Source organism: Cherax quadricarinatus, chromosome 81 (assembly GCF_038502225.1).
Source record: "Cherax quadricarinatus isolate ZL_2023a chromosome 81, ASM3850222v1, whole genome shotgun sequence".
NCBI classification, from domain to species: Eukaryota; Metazoa; Arthropoda; class Malacostraca; order Decapoda; family Parastacidae; genus Cherax; species Cherax quadricarinatus.
Genome location: NC_091372.1, coordinates 17,175,961 through 17,198,498, shown reverse-complemented (window position 1 = coordinate 17,198,498; position 22,538 = coordinate 17,175,961). Strand labels below are relative to the sequence as shown.

The window sequence follows — 22,538 nt, the reverse complement described above, 5'->3', positions numbered from 1 at the left end:
GTTGCCTGGCATGTGTCCTGGAGTAACACTGGTGAAGGTTGCTAGGGACGACATGTGACAACTGTGCTGGTGTGTTGCCTGGCATGTGTCCTGGAGTAACACTGGTGAAGGTTGGTAGGGACGACAAGTGACAACTGAGTAGTTAAAGACTCACTGAACACCGAGTCATATTGGGACTCTAGTAACTCACTCATTTGTTTGCTGTTATCTGTGTAGGTCCCATCTTGCCTCAGCAGGTGCCCAATACTAGATGTTGTTTTAGTCTTAGATTTGGCATAAGAGAAGAAGTATTTTGGGTTAATTTCAATTTCCCTTATGACTCTAAGTTCTTTCTGAGATTCTTGTCTCTTGTAAGATTCCTTAAACTCTCGTTCGTTATTTGCTATTTCTCTGACCAATGCCTCCCTTCATATTTCAGATATACTGGCCACTCTCAGCAGCTCTGTGATTCTTCACCTTCGCCTGTATAGGAAGCGTCTATCTTTAGTTTACATCTTCTCTTTCTTTTTCTTAATGGGATGTGCCTTAAGTGGACCTCAAGTGCGACAGAGTTAATTTTTTGTTACTGAAGTTGAATTTTGTGAAGACACCCTCATAATTGGTCATATTTTGCTGGTCAGGAGTCCTGTGCATACATCTGTACCTCTATTATGTTGTGATCTAAGTGTATTGTCTTTGATGCAGTTATATTACGGATCAGATTATTGTTGTTAGTGAAGATGAGGTCCAGCTTCTTTTTCTAGTATTGTAGGCTCTATACTCCTCCATTACAGGTGTCTCAAGTTCAAATCCCCCAGTAGCAAGATGTCTGGGGCAAGAGTTTGGAGATTTTCCAGACAGTGGTCAGTATTCAAAAGCTGTTCCTGGAACTGCTGGGAAGTTTCCAATCTTTACTGCCAAAACTTCAGCTACATCATTAGAGGTGTTTGGTAGTTCTGAGCAAATGAGTGACTCCGTGACGTGCCGGCCAACCCCCCCTTGTTGCCTGTTCACTCTGTCGCATCGGAATAGGATAAAGACTGGAATATAAAACATATAACAAACGTTCCAGAGTAATAATGTATATTGTAGTAATTCTATATATTTTACCAATGTGAAATTTTTGATCTTAGACATAAGCTGAGGATACAATTTGGGCACTTTCTGTGGACGGAAGAATAGAGGTTGACTTAGTGAACGAAAGTATAATGAGAAAAATTTTTAATACGTATTATATGTTGCTTGAATAATGTCTCATTTAAGAAAACTGTGTCTGAAAGATATTCTTTTAACAGATAGAGGATCACACATTACTAGACTTTGCCAACTCCATAGTGTCCCATGACCCACACTCAGTAATGGCATCCATGGTTCACTTATACACTATGACAGCACCGGAGGCTGCTCAGAGAGCCAACCTGCGCTTATTCTCAAACCTGCAGGTACAGTGCAATCATCACTTTACTTACATAATCTAATTTGTGTTAATATATATATATATATATATATATATATATATATATATATATATATATATATATATATATATATATATATATATATATATATATATATATATATGTATATATATGTATATATATATATATATATATATATATATATATATATATATATATATATATATATATATATATATATTCTTCTTTCTTTCAACACACCGGCAGTATCCCACCGAGGCAGGGTGGCCCAAAAAGAAAAACGAAAGTTTCTCTTTTAAATTTAGTAAAATATACAGGAGAAGGGTGTTACTAGCTCCTTGCTCCCGGCATTTTAGTCGCCTCTTACAACACACATGGCTTACGGAGGAAGAATTCTGTTCCACTTCCCCATGGAGATAAGAGGAAATAAACAAGAACAAGAACTAGTAAGAAAATAGAAAAAAAACCCAGAGGGGTGTGTGTATATATGCTTGTACATGTATGTGTAGTGTGACCTAAGTGTAAGTAGAAGTAGCAAGACGTACCTGTAATCTTGCATGTTTATGAGACAGACAAAAGACACCAGCAATCCTACCATCATGTAAAACAATTACAGGCTTTCGTTTTACACTCACTTGGCAGGATGGTAGTACCTCCCTGGGTAGTTGCTGTCTACCAACCTACTACCACAGGATGGTAGTACCTCCCTGGGTGGTTGTTGTCTACCAACCTACTACCACAGGATGGTAGTACATCCCTGGGTGGTTGTTGTCTACCAACCTACTACCACAGGACGGTAGTACCTCCCTGGGCGGTTGTTGTCTACCAACCTACTACCACAGGATGGTAGTACCTCCCTGGGTGGTTGTTGTCTACCAACCTACTAACACAGTATGGTAGTACCTCCCTGGGTGGTTGTTGTCTACCAACCTACTACCACAGGATGGTAGTACCTCCCTGGGTGGTTGTTGTCTACCAACCTACTCCCACAGGATGGTAGTACCTCCCTGGGTGGTTACTGTCTACCAACCTACTACCACAGGATGGCAGTACCTCCCTGGGTGGTTGTTGTCTACCAACCTACTACCACAGGACGGTAGTACCTCCCTGGGCGGTTATTGTCTACCAACCTACTACCACAGGACGGTAGTACCTCCCTGGGTGGTTACTGTCTACCAACCTACTACCACAGGATGGCAGTACCTCCCTGGGTGGTTGTTGTCTACCAACCTACTACCACAGGACGGTAGTACCTCCCTGGGTGGTTGTTGTCTACCAACCTACTACCACAGGATGGTAGTACCTCCCTGGGTGGTTACTGTCTACCAACCTACTACCACAGGACGGTAGTACCTCCCTGGGTGGTTGTTGTCTACCAACCTACTACCACAGGATGGTAGTACCTCCCTGGGTGGTTACTGTCTACCAACCTACTACCACAGGATGGTAGTACCTCCCTGGGTGGTTGTTGTCTACCAACCTACTACCACAGGACGGTAGTACCTCCCTGGGTGGTTGTTGTCTACCAACCTACTCCCACAGGATGGTAGTACCTCCCTGGGTGGTTACTGTCTACCAACCTACTACTACAGGATGGCAGTACCTCCCTGGGTGGTTGTTGTCTACCAACCTACTACCACAGGATGGTAGTTCCTCCCTGGGCGGTTGTTGTCTACCAACCTACTACCACAGGACGGTAGTACCTCCCTGGGTGGTTGTTGTCTACCAACCTACTACCACAGGGCGGTATTACCTCCCTGGGTGGTTGTTGTCTACCAACCTACTACCACAGGATGGTAGTACCTCCCTGGGTGGTTGTTGTCTACCAACCTACTACCACAGGATGGTAGTACCTCCCTGGGTGGTTGCTGTCTACCAACCTACTACCACAGGATGGTAGTACCTCCCTGGGTGGTTGCTGTCTACCAACCTACTACCACAGGATGGTAGTACCTCCCTGGGTGGTTGTTGTCTACCAACCTACTACCACAGGATGGTAGTACCTCCCTGGGTGGTTGTCAACCAACCTACTACCACAGGATGGTAGTACCTCCCTGGGTGGTTGTTGTCTACCAACCTACTACCACAGGATGGTAGTACCTCCCTGGGTGGTTGCTGTCTACCAACCTACTACCACAGGATGGTAGTACCTCCCTGGGTGGTTACTGTCTACCAACCTACTACCACAGGACTTTAGTACCTCCCTGGGTGGTTGTTGTTTACCAACCTGCTACCACAGGATGGTAGTACCTCCCTGGGCGGTTGTTGTCTACCAACCTACTACCACAGGACGGTAGTACCTCCCTGGGTGGTTGTTGTCTACCAACCTACTACCACAGGACGGTAGTACCTCCCTGGGCGGTTGTTGTCTACCAACCTACTACCACAGGACGGTAGTACCTCCCTGGGTGGTTGTTGTCTACCAACCTACTACCACAGGGCGGTATTACCTCCCTGGGTGGTTGTTGTCTTCCAACCTACTACCACAGGATGGTAGTTCCTCCCTGGGTGGTTGTTGTCTACCAACCTACTACCACAGGATGGTAGTACCTCCCTGGGTGGTTGCTGTCTACCAACCTACTACCACAGGATGGTAGTACCTCCCTGGGTGGTTGCTGTCTACCAACCTACTACCACAGGATGGTAGTACCTCCCTGGGTGGTTGTTGTCTACCAACCTACTACCACAGGATGGTAGTACCTCCCTGGGTGGTTGTCTACCAACCTACTACCACAGGATGGTAGTACCTCCCTGGGTGGTTGTTGTCTACCAACCTACTACCACAGGATGGTAGTACCTCCCTGGGTGGTTGCTGTCTACCAACCTACTACCACAGGATGGTATTACCTCCCTGGGTGGTTACTGTCTACCAACCTACTACCACAGGACTTTAGTACCTCCCTGGGTGGTTGTTGTCTACGAACCTGCTACCACAGGATGGTAGTACCTCCCTGGGCGGTTGTTGTCTACCAACCTACTACCACAGGACGGTAGTACCTCCCTGGGTGGTTGTTGTCTACCAACCTACTACCACAGGACGGTAGTACCTCCCTGGGTGGTTGTTGTCTACCAACCTACTACCACAGGATGGTAGTACCTCCCTGGGTGGTTGTTGTCTACCAACCTACTACCACAGGATGGTAGTACCTCCCTGGGTGGTTGCTGTCTACCAACCTACTACCACAGGATGGTAGTACCTCCCTGGGTGGTTACTGTCTACCAACCTACTACCACAGGATGGTAGTATCTCCCTGGGTGGTTGCTGTCTACCAACCTACTACCACAGGATGGTAGTACCTCCCTGGGTGGTTGCTGTCTACCAACCTACTACCACAGGATGGTAGTACCTCCCTGGGTGGTTGTTGTCTACCAACCTACTACCACAGGATGGTAGTACCTCCCTGGGTGGTTGTTGTCTACCAACCTACTACCACAGGATGGTAGTACCTCCCTGGGTGGTTGTTGTCTACCAACCTGCTACCACAGGATGGTAGTACCTCCCTGGGCGGTTGTTGTCTACCAACCTACTACCACAGGATGGTAGTACCTCCCTGGGCGGTTGTTGTCTACCAACCTACTACCACAGGATTGTAGTACCTCCCTGGGTGGTTGTTGTCTACCAACCTACTACCACAGGATGGTAGTACCTCCCTGGGTGGTTGCTGTCTACCAACCTACTACCATAGGATGGTAGTACCTCCCTGGGTGGTTGTTGTCTACCATCCTACTACCACAGGATGGTAGTATCTCCCTGGGTGGTTGCTGTCTACCAACCTACTACCACAGGATGGTAGTACCTCCCTGGGTGGTTGTTGTCTACCAACCTACTACCACAGGATGGTAGTACCTCCCTGGGTGGTTGCTGTCTACCAACCTACTACCACAGGATGGTAGTACCTCCCTGGGTGGTTGTCTACCAACCTACTACCACAGGATGGTAGTACCTCCCTGGGTGGTTGTTGTCTACCAACCTACTACCACAGGATGGTAGTACCTCCCTGGGTGGTTGTTGTCTACCAACCTACTACCACAGGATGGTAGTACCTCCCTGGGTGGTTGCTGTCTACCAACCTACTACCACAGGATGGTAGTACCTCCCTGGGAGGTTGTTGTCTACCAACCTACTACCACAGGATGGTAGTACCTCCCTGGGAGGTTGTTGTCTACCAACCTACTACCACAGGATGGTAGTACCTCCCTGGGTGGTTGTTGTCTACCAACCTACTAACTAGGATATATATATATATATATATATATATATATATATATATATATATATATATATATATATAAATACAAACACTGGTCTCTGGCTGAAGGAGACTCGAACCTACGAACCTTGGAACAAGGTATGCAGTGCTTTACCAGTCTACCGACACTGGACAATACCTTGGAGTCCAGCTTGCGCTAGACTTTGATCCAAGGCAGCCAGCTTTCAGGGAGAAGGCTTACAGCTTTTCATCTCAACAACAAGCCATGGTGCTTGGTAACAGCCCACACTAACTCCCAAGAGCTTAGGCAGGTATGACCACACGTGACCATTGAATAGCTGAGGGATTGGCTGTTAGGGTAGCTTGGCATAGAAATTGACTAGTGGGCACCTTATGAGGAGTTTATATATATATATATATATATATATATATATATATATATGTATGTACTATATATATATATATATATATTTTTTTTATTATTATCACACTGGCCGATTCCCACCAAGGCAGGGTGGCCCGAAAAAGAAAAACTTTCACCATCATTCACTCCATCACTGTCTTGCCAGAAGGGTGCTTTACACTACAGTTTTTAAACTGCAACATTAACACCCCTCCTTCAGAGTGCAGGCACTGTACTTCCCATCTCCAGGACTCAAGTCCGGCCTGCCGGTTTCCCTGAACCCCTTCATAAATGTTACTTTGCTCACACTCCAACAGCACGTCAAGTATTAAAAACCATTTGTCTCCATTCACTCCTATCAAACACGCTCACGCATCCCTGCTGGAAGTCCAAGCCCCTCGCACACAAAACCTCCTTTACCCCCTCCCTCCAACCTTTCCTAGGCCGACCCCCTACCCCGCCTTCCTTCCACTACAGACTGATACACTCTTGAAGTCATTCTGTTTCGCTCCATTCTCTCTACATGTCCGAACCACCTCAACAACCCTTCCTCAGCCCTCTGGACAACAGTTTTGGTAATCCCGCACCTCCTCCTAACTTCCAAACTACGAATTCTCTGCATTATATTCACACCACACATTGCTCTCAGACATGACACCTACACTGCCTCCAGCCTTCTCCTCGCTGCAACATTCATCACCCATGCTTCACACCCATATAAGAGCGTTGGTAAAACTATACTCTCATACATTCCCCTCTTTGCCTCCAAGGACAAAGTTCTTTGTCTCCACAGACTCCTAAGTGCACCACTCACTTTTTTCCCCTCATCAATTCTATGATTCACCTCATCTTTCATAGACCCATCCGCTGACACGTCCACTCCCAAATATCTGAATACATTCACCTCCTCCATACTCTCTCCCTCCAATCTGATATTCAATCTTTCATCACCTAATCTTTTTGTTATACTCATAACCTTACTCTTTCCTGTATTCACCTTTAATTTTCTTCTTTTGCACACCCTACCAAATTCATCCACCAATCTGTGCAACTTCTCTTCAGAATCTCCCAAGAGCACAGTGTCATCAGCAAAGAGCAGCTGTGACAACTCCCACTTTGTGTGTGATTCTTTATCTTTTAACTCCACGCCTCTTGCCAAGACCCTCGCATTTACTTCTCTTACAACCCCATCTATAAATATATTAAACAACCACGGTGACATCACACATCCTTGTCTAAGGCCTACTTTTACTGGGAAAAAATTTCCCTCTTTCCTACATACTCTAACTTGAGCCTCACTATCCTCGTAAAAACTCTTCACTGCTTTCAGTAACCTACCTCCTACACCATACACCTGCAACATCTGCCACATTGCCCCCCTATCCACCCTGTCATACGCCTTTTCCAAATCCATAAATACCACAAAGACCTCTTTAGCCTTATCTAAATACTGTTCACTTATATGTTTCACTGTAAACACCTGGTCCACACAACCCCTACCTTTCCTAAAGCCTCCTTGTTCATCTGCTATCCTATTCTCCGTCTTACTCTTCTTTCAATAATAACTCTACCATACACTTTACCAGGTATACTCAGCAGACTTATCCCCCTATAATTTTTGCACTCTCTTTTATCCCCTTTGCCTTTATACAAAGGAACTATGCATGCTCTCTGCCAATCCCTAGGTACCTTACCCTCTTCCATACATTTATTAAATAATTGCACCAACCACTCCAAAACTATATCCCCACCTGCTTTTAACATTTCTATCTTTATTCCATCAATCCCGGCTGCCTTACCCCCTTTCATTTTACCTACTGCCTCACGAACTTCCCCCACACTCACAACTGGCTCTTCCTCACTCCTACAAGATGTTGTTCCTCCTTGCCCTATACACAAAATCACAGCTTCCCTATCTTCATCAACATTTAACAATTCCTCAAAATATTACCTCCATCTTCCCAATACCTCTAACTCTCCATTTAATAACTCTCCTCTCCTATTTTTAACTGACAAATCCATTTGTTCTCTAGGCTTTCTTAACTTGTTAATCTCACTCCAAAACTTTTTCTTATTTTCAACAAAATTTGTTGATAACATCTCACCCACTCTCTCATTTGCTCTCTTTTTACATTGCTTCACCACTCTCTTAACCTCTCTCTTTTTCTCCATATACTCTTCCCTCCTTGCATCACTTCTACTTTGTAAAAACTTCTCATATGCTAACTTTTTCTCCCTTACTACTTTCTTTACATCATCATTCCACCAATTGCTCCTCTTCCCTCCCGCACCCACTTTCCTGTAACCACAAACTTCTGCTGAACACTCTAACACTACATTTTTAAACCTACCCCATACCTCTTCGACCCCATTGCCTATGCTCTCATTAGCCCATCTATCCTCCAATAGCTGTTTATATCTTACCCTAACTGCCTCCTCTTTTAGTTTATAAACCTTCACCTCTCTCTTCCTTGATGCTTCTATTCTCCTTGTATCCCATCTACTTTTTACTCTCAGTGTAGCTACAACTAGAAAGTGATCTGATATATCTGTGGCCCCTCTATAAACATGTACATCCTGAAGTCTACTCAACAGTCTTTTATCTACCAATACATAATCCAACAAACTACTGTCATTTCGCCCTACATCATATCTTGTATACTTATTTATCCTCTTTTTCTTAAAATATGTATTACCTATAACTAAACCCCTTTCTATACAAAGTTCAATCAAAGGGCTCCCATTATCATTTACACCTGGCACCCCAAACTTACCTACCACACCCTCTCTAAAAGTTTCTCCTACTTTAGCATTCAGGTCCCCTACCACAATTACTCTCTCACTTGGTTCAAAGGCTCCTATACATTCACTTAACATCTCCCAAAATCTCTCTCTCTTCTCTGCATTCCTCTCTTCTCCAGGTGCATACACGCTTATTATGACCCACTTCTCGCATCCAACCTTTACTTTAATCCACATAATTCTTGAATTTACACATTCATATTATCTTTTCTCCTTCCATAACTGATCATTTAACATTACTGCTACCCCTTCCTTTGCTCTAACTCTCTCAGATACTCCAGATTTAATCCCATTTATTTCCCCCCACTGAAACTCCCCTACCCCCTTCAGCTTTGTTTCGCTTAGGGCCAGGACATCCAACTTCTTTTCATTCATAACATCAGCAATCATCTGTTTCTTGTCATCCGCACTACATCCACGCACATTCAAGCATCCCAGTTTTATAAACTTTTTCTTCTTCTCTTTTTTAGTAAAATGTCTACAGGAGAAGGGGTTACTAGCCCATTGCTCCCGGCATTTTAGTCGCCTCATACGACACGCATGGTTTACGGAGGAAAGATTCTTTTCCACTTCCCCATGGACAATAGAAGGAATAAAGAGGAACAAGAACTATTTAGAATAAGGAGAAAAACCTAGATGTATGTATATATATATATGCAAGTGCGTGTCTGTGAAGTGTGACCAAAGTGTAAGTAGGAGTAGCAAGATATCCCTGTTATCTAGCGTGTTTATGAGACAGAAAAAGAAACCAGCAATCCTACCATCATGCAAAACAGTTACAGGTTTCTGTTTCACAGTCATCTGGCAGGACGGTAGTACTTCCCTGGGTGGTTGCTGTCTACCAACCTACTACCCATATATATATATATATATATATATATATATATACATATATATATATATATATATATATATATATATATATATATATATATATATATATATATAAATATATAAATAGATATATATATATATATATATATATATATATTATATATATGTATATATATATATATATATTTATAGTGTATATATATATATATATATATATATATATATATATATATATATATATTCATATATATATATATATATATATATATTTTTTTTTTTTTTTTTATTATCACACCGGCCGATTCCCACCAAGGCAGGGTGGCCCGAAAAAGAAAAACTTTCACCATCATTCACTCCATCACTGTCTTGCCAGAAGGGTGCTTTACACTACAGTTTTTAAACTGCAACATTAACACCCCTCCTTCAGAGTGCAGGCACTGTACTTCCCATCTCCAGAACTCAAGTCCGGCCTGCCGGTTTCCCTGAATCCCTTCATAAATGTTACTTTGCTCACACTCCAACAGCACGTCAAGTATTAAAAACCATTTGTCTCCATTCACTCCTATCAAACACGCTCACGCATGCCTGCTGGAAGTCCAAGCCCCTCGCACACAAAACCTCCTTTACCCCCTCCCTCCAACCCTTCCTAGGCCGACCCCTACCCCGCCTTCCTTCCACTACAGACTGATACACTCTTGAAGTCATTCTGTTTCGCTCCATTCTCTCTACATGTCCGAACCACCTCAACAACCCTTCCTCAGCCCTCTGGACAACAGTTTTGGTAATCCCGCACCTCCTCCTAACTTCCAAACTACGAATTCTCTGCATTATATTCACACCACACATTGCCCTCAGACATGACATCTCCACTGCCTCCAGCCTTCTCCTCGCTGCAACATTCATCACCCACGCTTCACACCCATATAAGAGCGTTGGTAAAACTATACTCTCATACATTCCCCTCTTTGCCTCCAAGGACAAAGTTCTTTGTCTCCACAGACTCCTAAGTGCACCACTCACTCTTTTTCCCTCATCAATTCTATGATTCACCTCATCTTTCCTAGACCCATCCGCTGACACGTCCACTCCCAAATATCTGAATACGTTCACCTCCTCCATACTCTCTCCCTCCAATCTGATATTCAATCTTTCATCACCTAATCTTTTTGTTATCCTCATAACCTTACTCTTTCCTGTATTCACCTTTAATTTTCTTCTTTTGCACACCCTACCAAATTCATCCACCAATCTCTGCAACTTCTCTTCAGAATCTCCCAAGAGCACAGTGTCATCAGCAAAGAGCAGCTGTGACAACTCCCACTTTGTGTGTGATTCTTTATCTTTTAACTCCACGCCTCTTGCCAATACCCTCGCATTTACTTCTCTTACAACCCCATCTATAAATATATTAAACAACCACGGTGACATCACACATCCTTGTCTAAGGCCTACTTTTACTGGGAAAAAATTTCCCTCTTTCCTACATACTCTAACTTGAGCCTCACTATCCTCGTAAAAACTCTTCACTGCTTTCAGTAACCTACCTCCTACACCATACACTTGCAACATCTGCCACATTGCCCCCCTATCCACCCTGTCATACGCCTTTTCCAAATCCATAAATGCCACAAAGACCTCTTTAGCCTTATCTAAATACTGTTCACTTATATGTTTCACTGTAAACACCTGGTCCACACACCCCCTACCTTTCCTAAAGCCTCCTTGTTCATCTGCTATCCTATTCTCCGTCTTACTCTTAATTCTTTCAATTATAACTCTACCATACACTTTACCAGGTACACTCAACAGACTTATCCCCCTATAATTTTTGCACTCTCTTTTATCCCCTTTGCCTTTATACAAAGGAACTATGCATGCTCTCTGCCAATCCCTAGGTACCTTACCCTCTTCCATACATTTATTAAATAATTGCACCAACCACTCCAAAACTATATCCCCACCTGCTTTTAACATTTCTATCTTTATCCCATCAATCCCGGCTGCCTTACCCCCTTTCATTTTACCTACTGCCTCACGAACTTCCCCCACACTCACAACTGGCTCTTCCTCACCCCTACAAGATGTTATTCCTCCTTGCCCTATACACGAAATCACAGCTTCCCTATCTTCATCAACATTTAACAATTCCTCAAAATATTCCTTCCATCTTCCCAATACCTCTAACTCTCCATTTAATAACTCTCCTCTCCTATTTTTAACTGACAAATCAATTTGTTCTCTAGGCTTTCTTAACTTGTTAATCTCACTCCAAAACTTTTTCTTATTTTCAACAAAATTTGTTGATAACATCTCACCCACTCTCTCATTTGCTCTCTTTTTACATTGCTTCACCACTCTCTTAACCTCTCTCTTTTTCTCCATATACTCTTCCCTCCTTGCATCACTTCTACTTTGTAAAAACTTCTCATATGCTAACTTTTTCTCCCTTACTACTCTCTTTACATCATCATTCCACCAATCGCTCCTCTTCCCTCCTGCACCCACTTTCCTGTAACCACAAACTTCTGCTGAACACTCTAACACTACATTTTTAAACCTACCCCATACCTCTTCGACCCCATTGCCTATGCTCTCATTAGCCCATCTATCCTCCAATAGCTGTTTATATCTTACCCTAACTGCCTCCTCTTTTAGTTTATAAACCTTCACCTCTCTCTTCCCTGATGCTTCTATTCTCCTTGTATCCCATCTACCTTTTACTCTCAGTGTAGCTACAACTAGAAAGTGATCTGATATATCTGTGGCCCCTCTATAAACATGTACATCCTGAAGTCTACTCAACAGTCTTTTATCTACCAATACATAATCCAACAAACTACTGTCATTTCGCCCTACATCATATCGTGTATACTTATTTATCCTCTTTTTCTTAAAATATGTATTACCTATAACTAAACCCCTTTCTATACAAAGTTCAATCAAAGGGCTCCCATTATCATTTACACCTGGCACCCCAAACTTACCTACCACACCCTCTCTAAAAGTTTCTCCTACTTTAGCATTCAAGTCCCCTACCACAATTACTCTCTCACTTGGTTCAAAGGCTCCTATACATTCACTTAACATCTCCCAAAATCTCTCTCTCTCCTCTGCATTCCTCTCTTCTCCAGGTGCATACACGCTTATTATGACCCACTTCTCGCATCCAACCTTTACTTTAATCCACATAATTCTTGAATTTACACATTCATATTCTCTTTTCTCCTTCCATAACTGATCATTTAACATTACTGCTACCCCTTCCTTTGCTCTAACTCTCTCAGATACTCCAGATTTAATCCCATTTATTTCCCCCCACTGAAACTCTCCTACCCCCTTCAGCTTTGTTTCGCTTAGGGCCAGGACATCCAACTTCTTTTCATTCATAACATCAGCAATCATCTGTTTCTTGTCATCCGCACTACATCCACGCACATTTAAGCAACCCAGTTTTATAAAGTTTTTCTTCTTCTCTTTTTTAGTAATTGTATACAGGAGAAGGGGTTACTAGCCCATTGCTCCCGGCATTTTAGTCGCCTCATACGACACGCATGGCTTACGGAGGAAAGATTCTTTTCCACTTCCCCATGGACAATAGAAGAAATAAAAAAGAACAAGAGCTATTTAGAAAAAGGAGAAAAACCTAGATGTATGTATATATATATATGCATGTGCGTGTCTGTGAAGTGTGACCAAAGTGTAAGTAGGAGTAGCAAGATATCCCTGTTATCTTAGCGTGTTTATGAGACAGAAAAAGAAACCAGCAATCCTACCATCATGCAAAACAGTTACAGGTTTTTGTTTCACAGTCATCTGGCAGGACGGTAGTACTTCCCTGGGTGGTTGCTGTCTACCAACCTACTACTATATATATATATATATATCAAACTGCAGCAGGCCAGGATTCGACCCCACGGCACATTATCCTGCCTCAAGAGACAACACAACGTACGTGTCACTGTATCCACTATGCCATCGAGGTCTGAGCTTTGTTCAGACGTCTGCAACACAATTGTCCTCAAAGATTTGTTAAGTTATACCATGAATTAAGGAAATATCCTGGACTTCACCTTACGATAGGAAAGTAAATGCGATAGTAATTATGCACAAGGTAGATTACAGGGGAAAAATAATTACGATATTAGGAGACAGAGAAACTAACGCGCCTCTTATGTCACAATTAATTCGTGTTGCTGTGTGGACATAACAGAATCAACACTTCTCTAAAACACCAAGTTATGTTAAATATTCGACTCACAACAGACAAGAGAATTTTATGAGTCACTGATCGCGGGTTCAAGCCCCGCCCGTGGTATGGTTTGTTTGCAATCAGGTCATTACGATTTCATGAGTCACGACATCTGTGTTATTATTATTATTAAATTCAATGAGAAGTTAAAACCTTAAGAATCATACAGAATGTTGGAACGGGAGGTAAACAGGTATTAACCGAAGAAAACAGAAGGTAACTCCAAGTACCGAAGAAAACAGAGGGTAACTCCAAGTACCGAAGAAAACAGAGGGTAACTCCAAGTACCGAAGAAAACAGAGAGCATCTCCAAGTACGGAGGAAAACAGAGGGTAACTCCAAGTACCGAGGAAAACAGAGAGCATCTCCAAGTACCGAGGAAAACAGAGGGTAGCTCCAAGTACCGAGGAAAACAGAGGGTAACTCCAAGTACCGAAAAAAACAGAGAGCATCTCCAAGTACGGAGGAAAACAGAGGGTAACTCCAAGTACCGAGGAAAACAGAGAGCATCTCCAAGTACCGAGGAAAACAGAGGGTAGCTCCAAGTACCAAGGAAAACAGAGGGTAACTCCAAGTACCAAGGAAAACAGAGGGTAACTCCAAGTACCAAGGAAAACAGAGGGTAACTCCAAGTACCAAGGAAAACAGGGTAACTCCAAGTACCAAGGGAAACAGAGGGAAACTCCAAGTACCAAGGAAAGCAGAGGGTAGCTCCAAGTACCAAGGAAAACAGAGGGTAGCTCCAAGTACCAAGGAAAACAGAGGGTAGCTCCAAGTACCAAGGAAAACAGAGGGTAACTCCAAGTACCAAGGAAAACAGAGGGTAACTCCAAGTACCAAGGAAAACAGAGGGTAACTCCAAGTACCAAGGAAAACTGAGGGTAACTCCAAGTACCAAGGAAAACAGAGGGTAGTTCCAAGTACCAAGGAAAACAGAGGGTAGCTCCAAGTACCAAGGAAAACAGAGGGTAACTCCAAGTACCAAGGAAAACAGAGGGTAACTCCAAGTACCAAGGAAAACAGAGGGTAGCTCCAAGTACCAAGGAAAACAGAGGGTAGCTCCAAGTACCAAGGAAAACAGAGGGTAGCTCCAAGTACCAAGGAAAACAGAGGGTAGCTCCAAGTACCAAGGAAAACAGAGGGTAACTCCAAGTACCAAGGAAAACAGAGGGTAACTCCAAGTACCAAGGAAAACAGAGGGTAACTCCAAGTACCAAGGAAAACAGAGGGTAGCTCCAAGTACCAAGGAAAACAGAGGATAACTCCAAGTACCAAGGAAAACAGAGGGTAACTCCAAGTACCAAGGAAAACAGAGGGTAGCTCCAAGTACCAAGGAAAACAGAGGGTAGCTCCAAGTACCAAGGAAAACAGAGGGTAGCTTCAAGTACCAAGGAAAACAGAGGGAATCTCCAAGTACCAAGGAAAACAGAGGGTAGCTCCAAGTACCAAGGAAAACAGAGGGTAGCTCCAAGTACCAAGGAAAACAGAGGGTAACTCCAAGTACCAAGGAAAACAGAGGGTAACTCCAAGTACCAAGGAAAACAGAGGGTAACTCCAAGTACCAAGGAAAACAGAGGGTAGCTCCAAGTACCAAGGAAAACAGAGGGTAGCTCCAAGTACCAAGGAAAACAGAGGGTAACTCCAAGTACCAAGGAAAACAGAGGGTAACTCCAAGTACCAAGGAAAACAGAGGGTAACTCCAAGTACCAAGGAAAACAGAGGGTAGCTCCAAGTACCAAGGAAAACAGAGGGTAGCTCCAAGTACTCAGGAAAACAGAGGGTAGCTCCAAGTACCAAGGAAAACAGAGGGTAGCTCCAAGTACTGAGGAAAACAGAGGGTAACTCCAAGTACCGAGGAAAACAGAGGGTAACTCCAAGTACCAAGGAAAACAGAGGGTAGCTCCAAGTACCAAGGAAAACAGAGGGTAGCTCCAAGTACCAAGGAAAACAGAGGGTAGCTCCAAGTACCAAGGAAAACAGAGGGTAGCTCCAAGTACCGAGGAAAACAGAGGGTAGCTCCAAGTACCAAGGAAAACAGAGGGTAGCTCCAAGTACCAAGGAAAACAGAGGGTAACTCCAAGTACCAAGGAAAACAGTGGGTAGCTCCAAGTACCAAGGAAAACAGAGGGTAGCTCCAAGTACCAAGGAAAACAGAGGGTAGCTCCAAGTACCAAGGAAAACAGAGGGTAGCTCCAAGTACCAAGGAAAACAGAGGGTAGCTCCAAGTACCAAGGAAAACAGAGGGTAACTCCAAGTACCAAGGAAAACAGAGGGTAGCTCCAAGTACCGAGGAAAACAGAGGGTAGCTCCAAGTACCAAGGAAAACAGAGGGTAACTCCAAGTACCAAGGAAAACAGAGGGTAGCTCCAAGTACCAAGGAAAACAGAGGGTAACTCCAAGTACCAAGGAAAACAGAGGGTAGCTCCAAGTACCGAGGAAAACAGAGGGTAACTCCAAGTACCAAGGAAAACAGAGGGTAGCTCCAAGTACCAAGAAAAACAGAGGGTAGCTCCAAGTACCAAGGAAAACAGAGGGTAGCTCCAAGTACCAAGAAAAACAGAGGGTAACTCCAAGTACCAAGGAAAACAGAGGGTAGCTCCAAGTACCGAGGAAAACAGAGGGTAGCTCCAAGTACCAAGGAAAACAGAGGGTAACTCCAAGTACCAAGGAAAACAGAGGGTAGCTCCAAGTACCAAGGAAAACAGAGGGTAACTCCAAGTACCAAGGAAAACAGAGGGTAGCTCCAAGTACCAAGGAAAACAGAGGGTAGCTCCAAGTACCAAGGAAAACAGAGGGTAACTCCAAGTACCAAGGAAAACAGAGGGTAACTCCAAGTACCAAGGAAAACAGAGGGTAGCTCCAAGTACCAAGGAAAACAGAGGGTAGCTCCAAGTACCAAGGAAAACAGAGGGTAACTCCAAGTACCAAGGAAAACAGAGGGTAACTCCAAGTACCAAGGAAAACAGAGGGTAGCTCCAAGTACCAAGGAAAACAGAGGGTAACTCCAAGTACCAAGGAAAACAGAGGGTAACTCCAAGTACCAAGGAAAACAGAGGGTAACTACAAGTACCAAGGAAAACAGAGGGTAGCTCCAAGTACCAAGGAAAACAGAGGGTAACTCCAAGTTCTTGCATCAAAAGCCCCTCATCACCAATATGTTGAATATATTTTTCCAGTTGACTCCCAGAGTTTATCACCACAACAACCATCGAAGAAGCTTACCTGGAGAGGGCTTCGGGGGGTCAACGCCCCCGCTGCTCAGTCTGAGACCAGGCCTCGGCTCGGTCTGAGACTGGAAATCTCCCGCACGTCCAAGGTGTTTAAACAATATTTCTCACGCAGTTTGGAGTCCAGAATGGACGATAAAATAAGAATCAATTACCTACTTACAAAACCTCGACAAGTTTTGCAATTATTACCTAATCAGTTTTCCTTATGTGCTTATGTTCAATTATGTTCTTATTTTTCACATGTGCGTATTTTTCCTTATGTGAATATTTTTCCCTATGTGCTTATTTTCATTATGTTCTTATTTTAATGTTCTTATTTTCATATATTCTTATTTTAATGTTCTTATTTTCCTTATGTTCTTATTTTAAAGGTCTTATTTTTCTTATGTCCTTATTTTAATGTTCTTATTTTCCTTATGTTATTATTTTTGTCTTCTTATTTTCCTTATGTTCTTATTTTAAAGGTCTTATTTTCCTTATGTTCTTATTTTAAAGGTCTTATTTTCCTTATGTTCTTATTTTAAAGGTCTTATTTTCTTTATGTTCTTATTTTAAAGGTCTTATTTTCCTTATGTTATTATTTTTGTCTTATTTTCCTTATGTTCTTATTTTAAAGTTCTTATTTTCCTTATGTTCTTATTTTTATGTACTTATTTTCCTTATGCTCTTATACCCTTGTCTGATTATTTCTCCTTACGTGCTTATTTTTTCAATATTTACGCATTTCCATTCCTTATTAATACAACTTTACACGTGTTTAGTTTCCCACGAACATAAACGACCCGAAGGACGTCGTATTTCCATTCCTTATTAAATACAACTTTACACGTGTTTAGTTTCCCACGAACATAAACGACCCGAAGGACGTCGTATTTCTATTCCTTATTAATACAACTATACACGTCTTTAGTTTCCCACGAACATAAACGACCCGAAGGACGTCGTATTTCCATTCCTTATTAATACAACTTTACACGTCTTTAGTTTCCCACGAACATAAACGACCCGAAGGACGTCTACAACATAGAAGACACCACAAGTTCAAGAGCATTCTATAACTTACTGAAGAGTGTTGTGAAGTGGCAGGACATGCCATCGTCACAACCTAGCTTGTTCACCATGTTGCACGATGCTTTGCAAGTGAGTACTGCAACACATGTGCTTGTTGATATCTCTGCCTTTACCTTCAGCTGATATATAAGTAAGTTAGAATTGTTTTAAATTCACATTGAAAATTATCAAGTGTATTTTTTAGGCATGCAAAAAGAGGACTCCGTAAATGATAGGTAACCTTGTATATTTATCTAATATAGGTTAAGGTTTTATATATATATATATATATATATATATATATATATATATATATATATATATATATATATATATATATATATATATATATATATATATATATATATATATGATGTGTGTGTGTGTGTGTGTGTGTTTGTACTCACCTCACCTTGTTGTAATCACCAAGTTGTGGTTGCAGGGGTCGAGTTACAGCTCCTGGCCCCGCCTCTTCACTGGTAGCTACTAGGTCACTCTTCATGTTCCATGAGCATTATCATATCTCTTTTTAAAGCTGTGTATGGGTCCTGCCTCCACTACATCACTTCCCAGACTATTCCACTTCCTGATTACTCTATGAGTAAGAAATACTTCCTAACATCCCTGTGATTCATCTGAGTCTTCGACTTCTAATTGTGACTCCTTGTTCCTGTGTCCCATCATTGGAACATCCTATCTCTGTCCACCTTCTGAATTTCTCTCAATATTTTATGTTGTTATCATGTCCCGCCTATCTCTCCTGTCCTCCAGTGTCGTCAGCTCGATTTCCCTTAACCTCTCCTCGTAGGACATGCCCTTTAGCTCTGGGACATTAGAGAAAGTGCAAACCTTTGCACTTTCTCTAATTTCCTTACGTACTTGGCTAGGAGTGTGTTCCAAACTGGTGCTGCATACTCCAGTTTAGGCCTGACATACACGGTGTACAGAGTCCACAACGATTTCTCATTGAGATGTCGGAATGCTGTTCTTAGGTTTGCTAGGCACCCATATGCTGCAGCAGTTATTTGGTTGATGTGCACTTCAGGAGATGTGTTCGGTGTTATACTCACCCCAAGATCCTTTTCCTTGAGTGAGGTTTGTAGTCACTGTCCCCCTAGACTAAACTCCGACTGCAGTCTTCTTTGCCCTTCCCAATCTTCATGACTTAGCGCTTGGTGGGGTTAACTCCAGGAGCCTGTTTCTAGACCAGGCCTATAGCCTGTCCAGATCCCTTCGTAGCTCTGCCTGGTCCTCTTCTGATTAAATTCTTGTCATAAACTTCGCATCTGCAAACAGGGGCACTTCTGAGTCTATTCCTTCTGTCATGTTGTTCACATATACCAGAAACAGCACCGGTTCTAGGACTGACCCCTGTGGAAACCCGCTTGTCACAGGCCCCCACTCTGACACCTTGTGCCTTCCCTGTTATCCCTGCTTGGTCCTCCAGCTTATGCACTAATCTCTTGTGTGGAACTGTTTCAAAAGCCTTCTTACAATCCAAGAAAATGCAATCTACCCACTCCTTTCTCTCTTGTCATACTCCTGTCACCATGTCATAGAACTCCAGTAGGTTTGTGACACAGGATTTCCAATCCCTGAAGCCTTACTGGTTGTTGTTGATAAGCTCATTCATTTCTAGGTGCTCCACCACACTTTTCCTGATAATCTTCTCCATGACTTTGCATTCTATACATGTCAGTGACACTGGTCTGTAGCTTAGAGCTTCGTATCTGTCTCCTTTTTTTTTAAATTGGGACTACATTTGCTGTCTTCCATACCTCAGGTAGTCACCCTTTTTCGATAGATGTGTTGATTGTTGTTAGTGGTACACATAGCATCTCTGCTCCCTCTCTCAGGACCTGATTGAGACATATCCTGCCCCATCGCCTTTGAAGTATCTAGCTTGCTTAGTAGCCTCTTCACTTCTTCCTCGGTTGTATTTATTGAGTCCAACACTTGATGGTGTACCCCAGCTCTCCAGCTTTCTGGAGTCTCTTCTGTCTCTTCTGTGAAGACTTCCTTGAATCTCATGTTGAGTTCCTCACATACTTCTCGGTCGTTTCTTGTGATCTCCCTTCTTTCCTTCCTCAGCCTGATTACCAGGTCCTTAACTGTTGTTTTCCTCCTGATGTGGCTGTACAACAGCTTCGGGTCAGATTTGGCTTTTGCTGCTATGTCATTTTTTGTATTATCGTTGGGCCTCCCTTCTTACCTAAGCATATTAATTTCTATGACTGCTCTCCTTTGCCTGCTATATTTCTTCCATTCTTTAGCACACTTGGTATTGGCTTCTCTACACCTTTGGGTGAACTAAGGGCTCATCCTGGCCTCATTATTTCTGTTACCCTTGTATACAAACTTCTCCTCAGCTTCAGGAAATTCTCCATGCGTGTGTAGTCCCCTCCTGTCCTTACTGCTTCCCTCTCCACTTGTAAGTCTATGTGTTTGAAGCTCAGAACCATGTGGTCACTGGCCCTGAGGGGTCTTTCATATGTGATGTCCTCAATATCTGCACTGCTCAAGGTGAATATTAGGTCCAGTCTTGCTGGTTCGTCCTCTAGTCTTTCTCTGATAGTGTCCCTTATGTGTTGGTACATGAGGTTTTCCAGTACCACCACCATACGTTTCTGGGCCGCCACATGGCTCCAGATCCTCCCAGTCAATTTCTTTGTGATTGAAGTCACCCACAATCAGCAGCTTTGCCCTGCTCACATGAGCCCTTCTGACCACTTCAGCCATTGTGTCAACCATTGCTCTGTTACACTCATAATGCTCTTGCCTTGGCCTCCTCCTCTTCTGTGGTGGGATATACATCACTGCAATTACCACCTTGGAACCTCCAGACTGACGTGTTCCTATTATGTAGTCTCTTGCTTCTCCTCTGTCTCCTCTCTCCAGCTCATCAAAATCCCATTGGTGTTTGATGAGCAGTGCCACTCTTCCACCCCCTCAGTTCCCTCTGTCTTTCCTCAGGATCTGATATACCATTGGAAAGATGGCATCTTTCATCATTCCTGTGAGCTTGGATTCTGTGAGAGTTATGATGTCCGGTGATGCCTCTTTGATTCTTTCGTGCCACTCCTCTCACTTATTCATTATTCCATCAGTGTTGGTCTACTATACCTTCAGGGGGCAGTAGGGGAAATTTCCGCGCGCGCTCACCGAAAAATCGAAAAAATATGGATATTGAGTTATATATACTGAAAAATAGCTCAACTCTTTGGCAACACAATGGTACCAGAATGAATGTTCTACGACGTTTCTACAAGAAATTATAGTCATTTATATCAGGTAAGGTGACGGCGATGTTGGTACCGAGTCTGCTCACGGCCTATATATTTTTTGGAGTTATTTTCTTGTTTTTTATCGCCTTTTCTTGCATTATTCTTTCTAATATAATAACTGACTATTTGGCATCACAAAACAGTAGGCGGGACTTATCCGTAGACTGAGCGACAGCTGGGAACCAGATGGGAACGGTCGGCAGTGTTCCCGCGCCTGAGGTGCCAGCCAGGAATCGCCCATTATTACGCTTATATCAGCTTATATATCAACTCTACGGCTTATTTGTCTATCAGAATTGATCTAATATGATATAATAAACACTCTAAATAACATACAAACATGTTATATACTCTAGACTGAATAAAATAGGCCATAATATGGCCAGAGATTATCGGGAATATTTCGATATAAAAAGTGTTACTCCTCTCCATGCCGTCTCTGAGTAAGAGAAAACGGTGTTTTGAAGAGGCTAACTGCACTAGAACATCAGTTTACTAAGAAATACACCCAAACAAACGCGATTTTCGCGAAATTTTTTTTTTTTTTTTGAGACGGGGGCTGGCCGGCGCTCCCGGCCGATATCTCGGAAGTAACTTATTCACCTAATGTCCAAACTTCCCGCTTTATTACTGAATTAAATGGAATATAATACTCACAAAAGTTGTAGAATAATGATTTCTCCGTTTTTCGGTGAGCAAATTTTGGAAATATTCCAAATACTTTGGGAGTTATGTGGGAGTAAAGGGCAGATTTTTTTGCAATATTCCAGGAACTAACAAACTTTATTTTTTTGTGAAATAAAGATACGTTTATTTAGAGAAAAGGGCTCAACGAATATTAGTATAAGCATTGTTCTCTCGGCCCCAAGTGTCCAAACAACCTTGCGTAGTCCCATATAAGAGAAAGTTTGGCCACAAGGGCATTTTCAGTAAATCAGTCATTTCTCAGTTGTTGTTTGAGGTATATTTTTGATAAATATTTTCAAGAAAGAGTGAAACGACTTTGTCTTGTGTACCAAAACTGGAGAAAATCGGACAGTAAACAACAGAGTTACAG

The 22,538-nt window shown here is 42.7% G+C and overlaps 1 protein-coding gene across 2 annotated transcripts in view; it reads left to right on the top strand.

Moving 5' to 3' along the window:
* LOC128706306 (uncharacterized) overlaps nucleotides 1-22,538 on the top strand; it is a 160,609-nt gene that overhangs the window by 47,383 nt on the left and 90,688 nt on the right. For both annotated transcript variants that reach the window (XM_070102475.1, XM_070102477.1), the window contains exons 4-5: nucleotides 1,275-1,421; nucleotides 18,132-18,287. In XM_070102475.1, coding sequence (XP_069958576.1) covers nucleotides 1,275-1,421; nucleotides 18,132-18,287 — 303 coding nt within the window. The remainder of the gene's footprint in view (nucleotides 1-1,274; nucleotides 1,422-18,131; nucleotides 18,288-22,538) is intronic.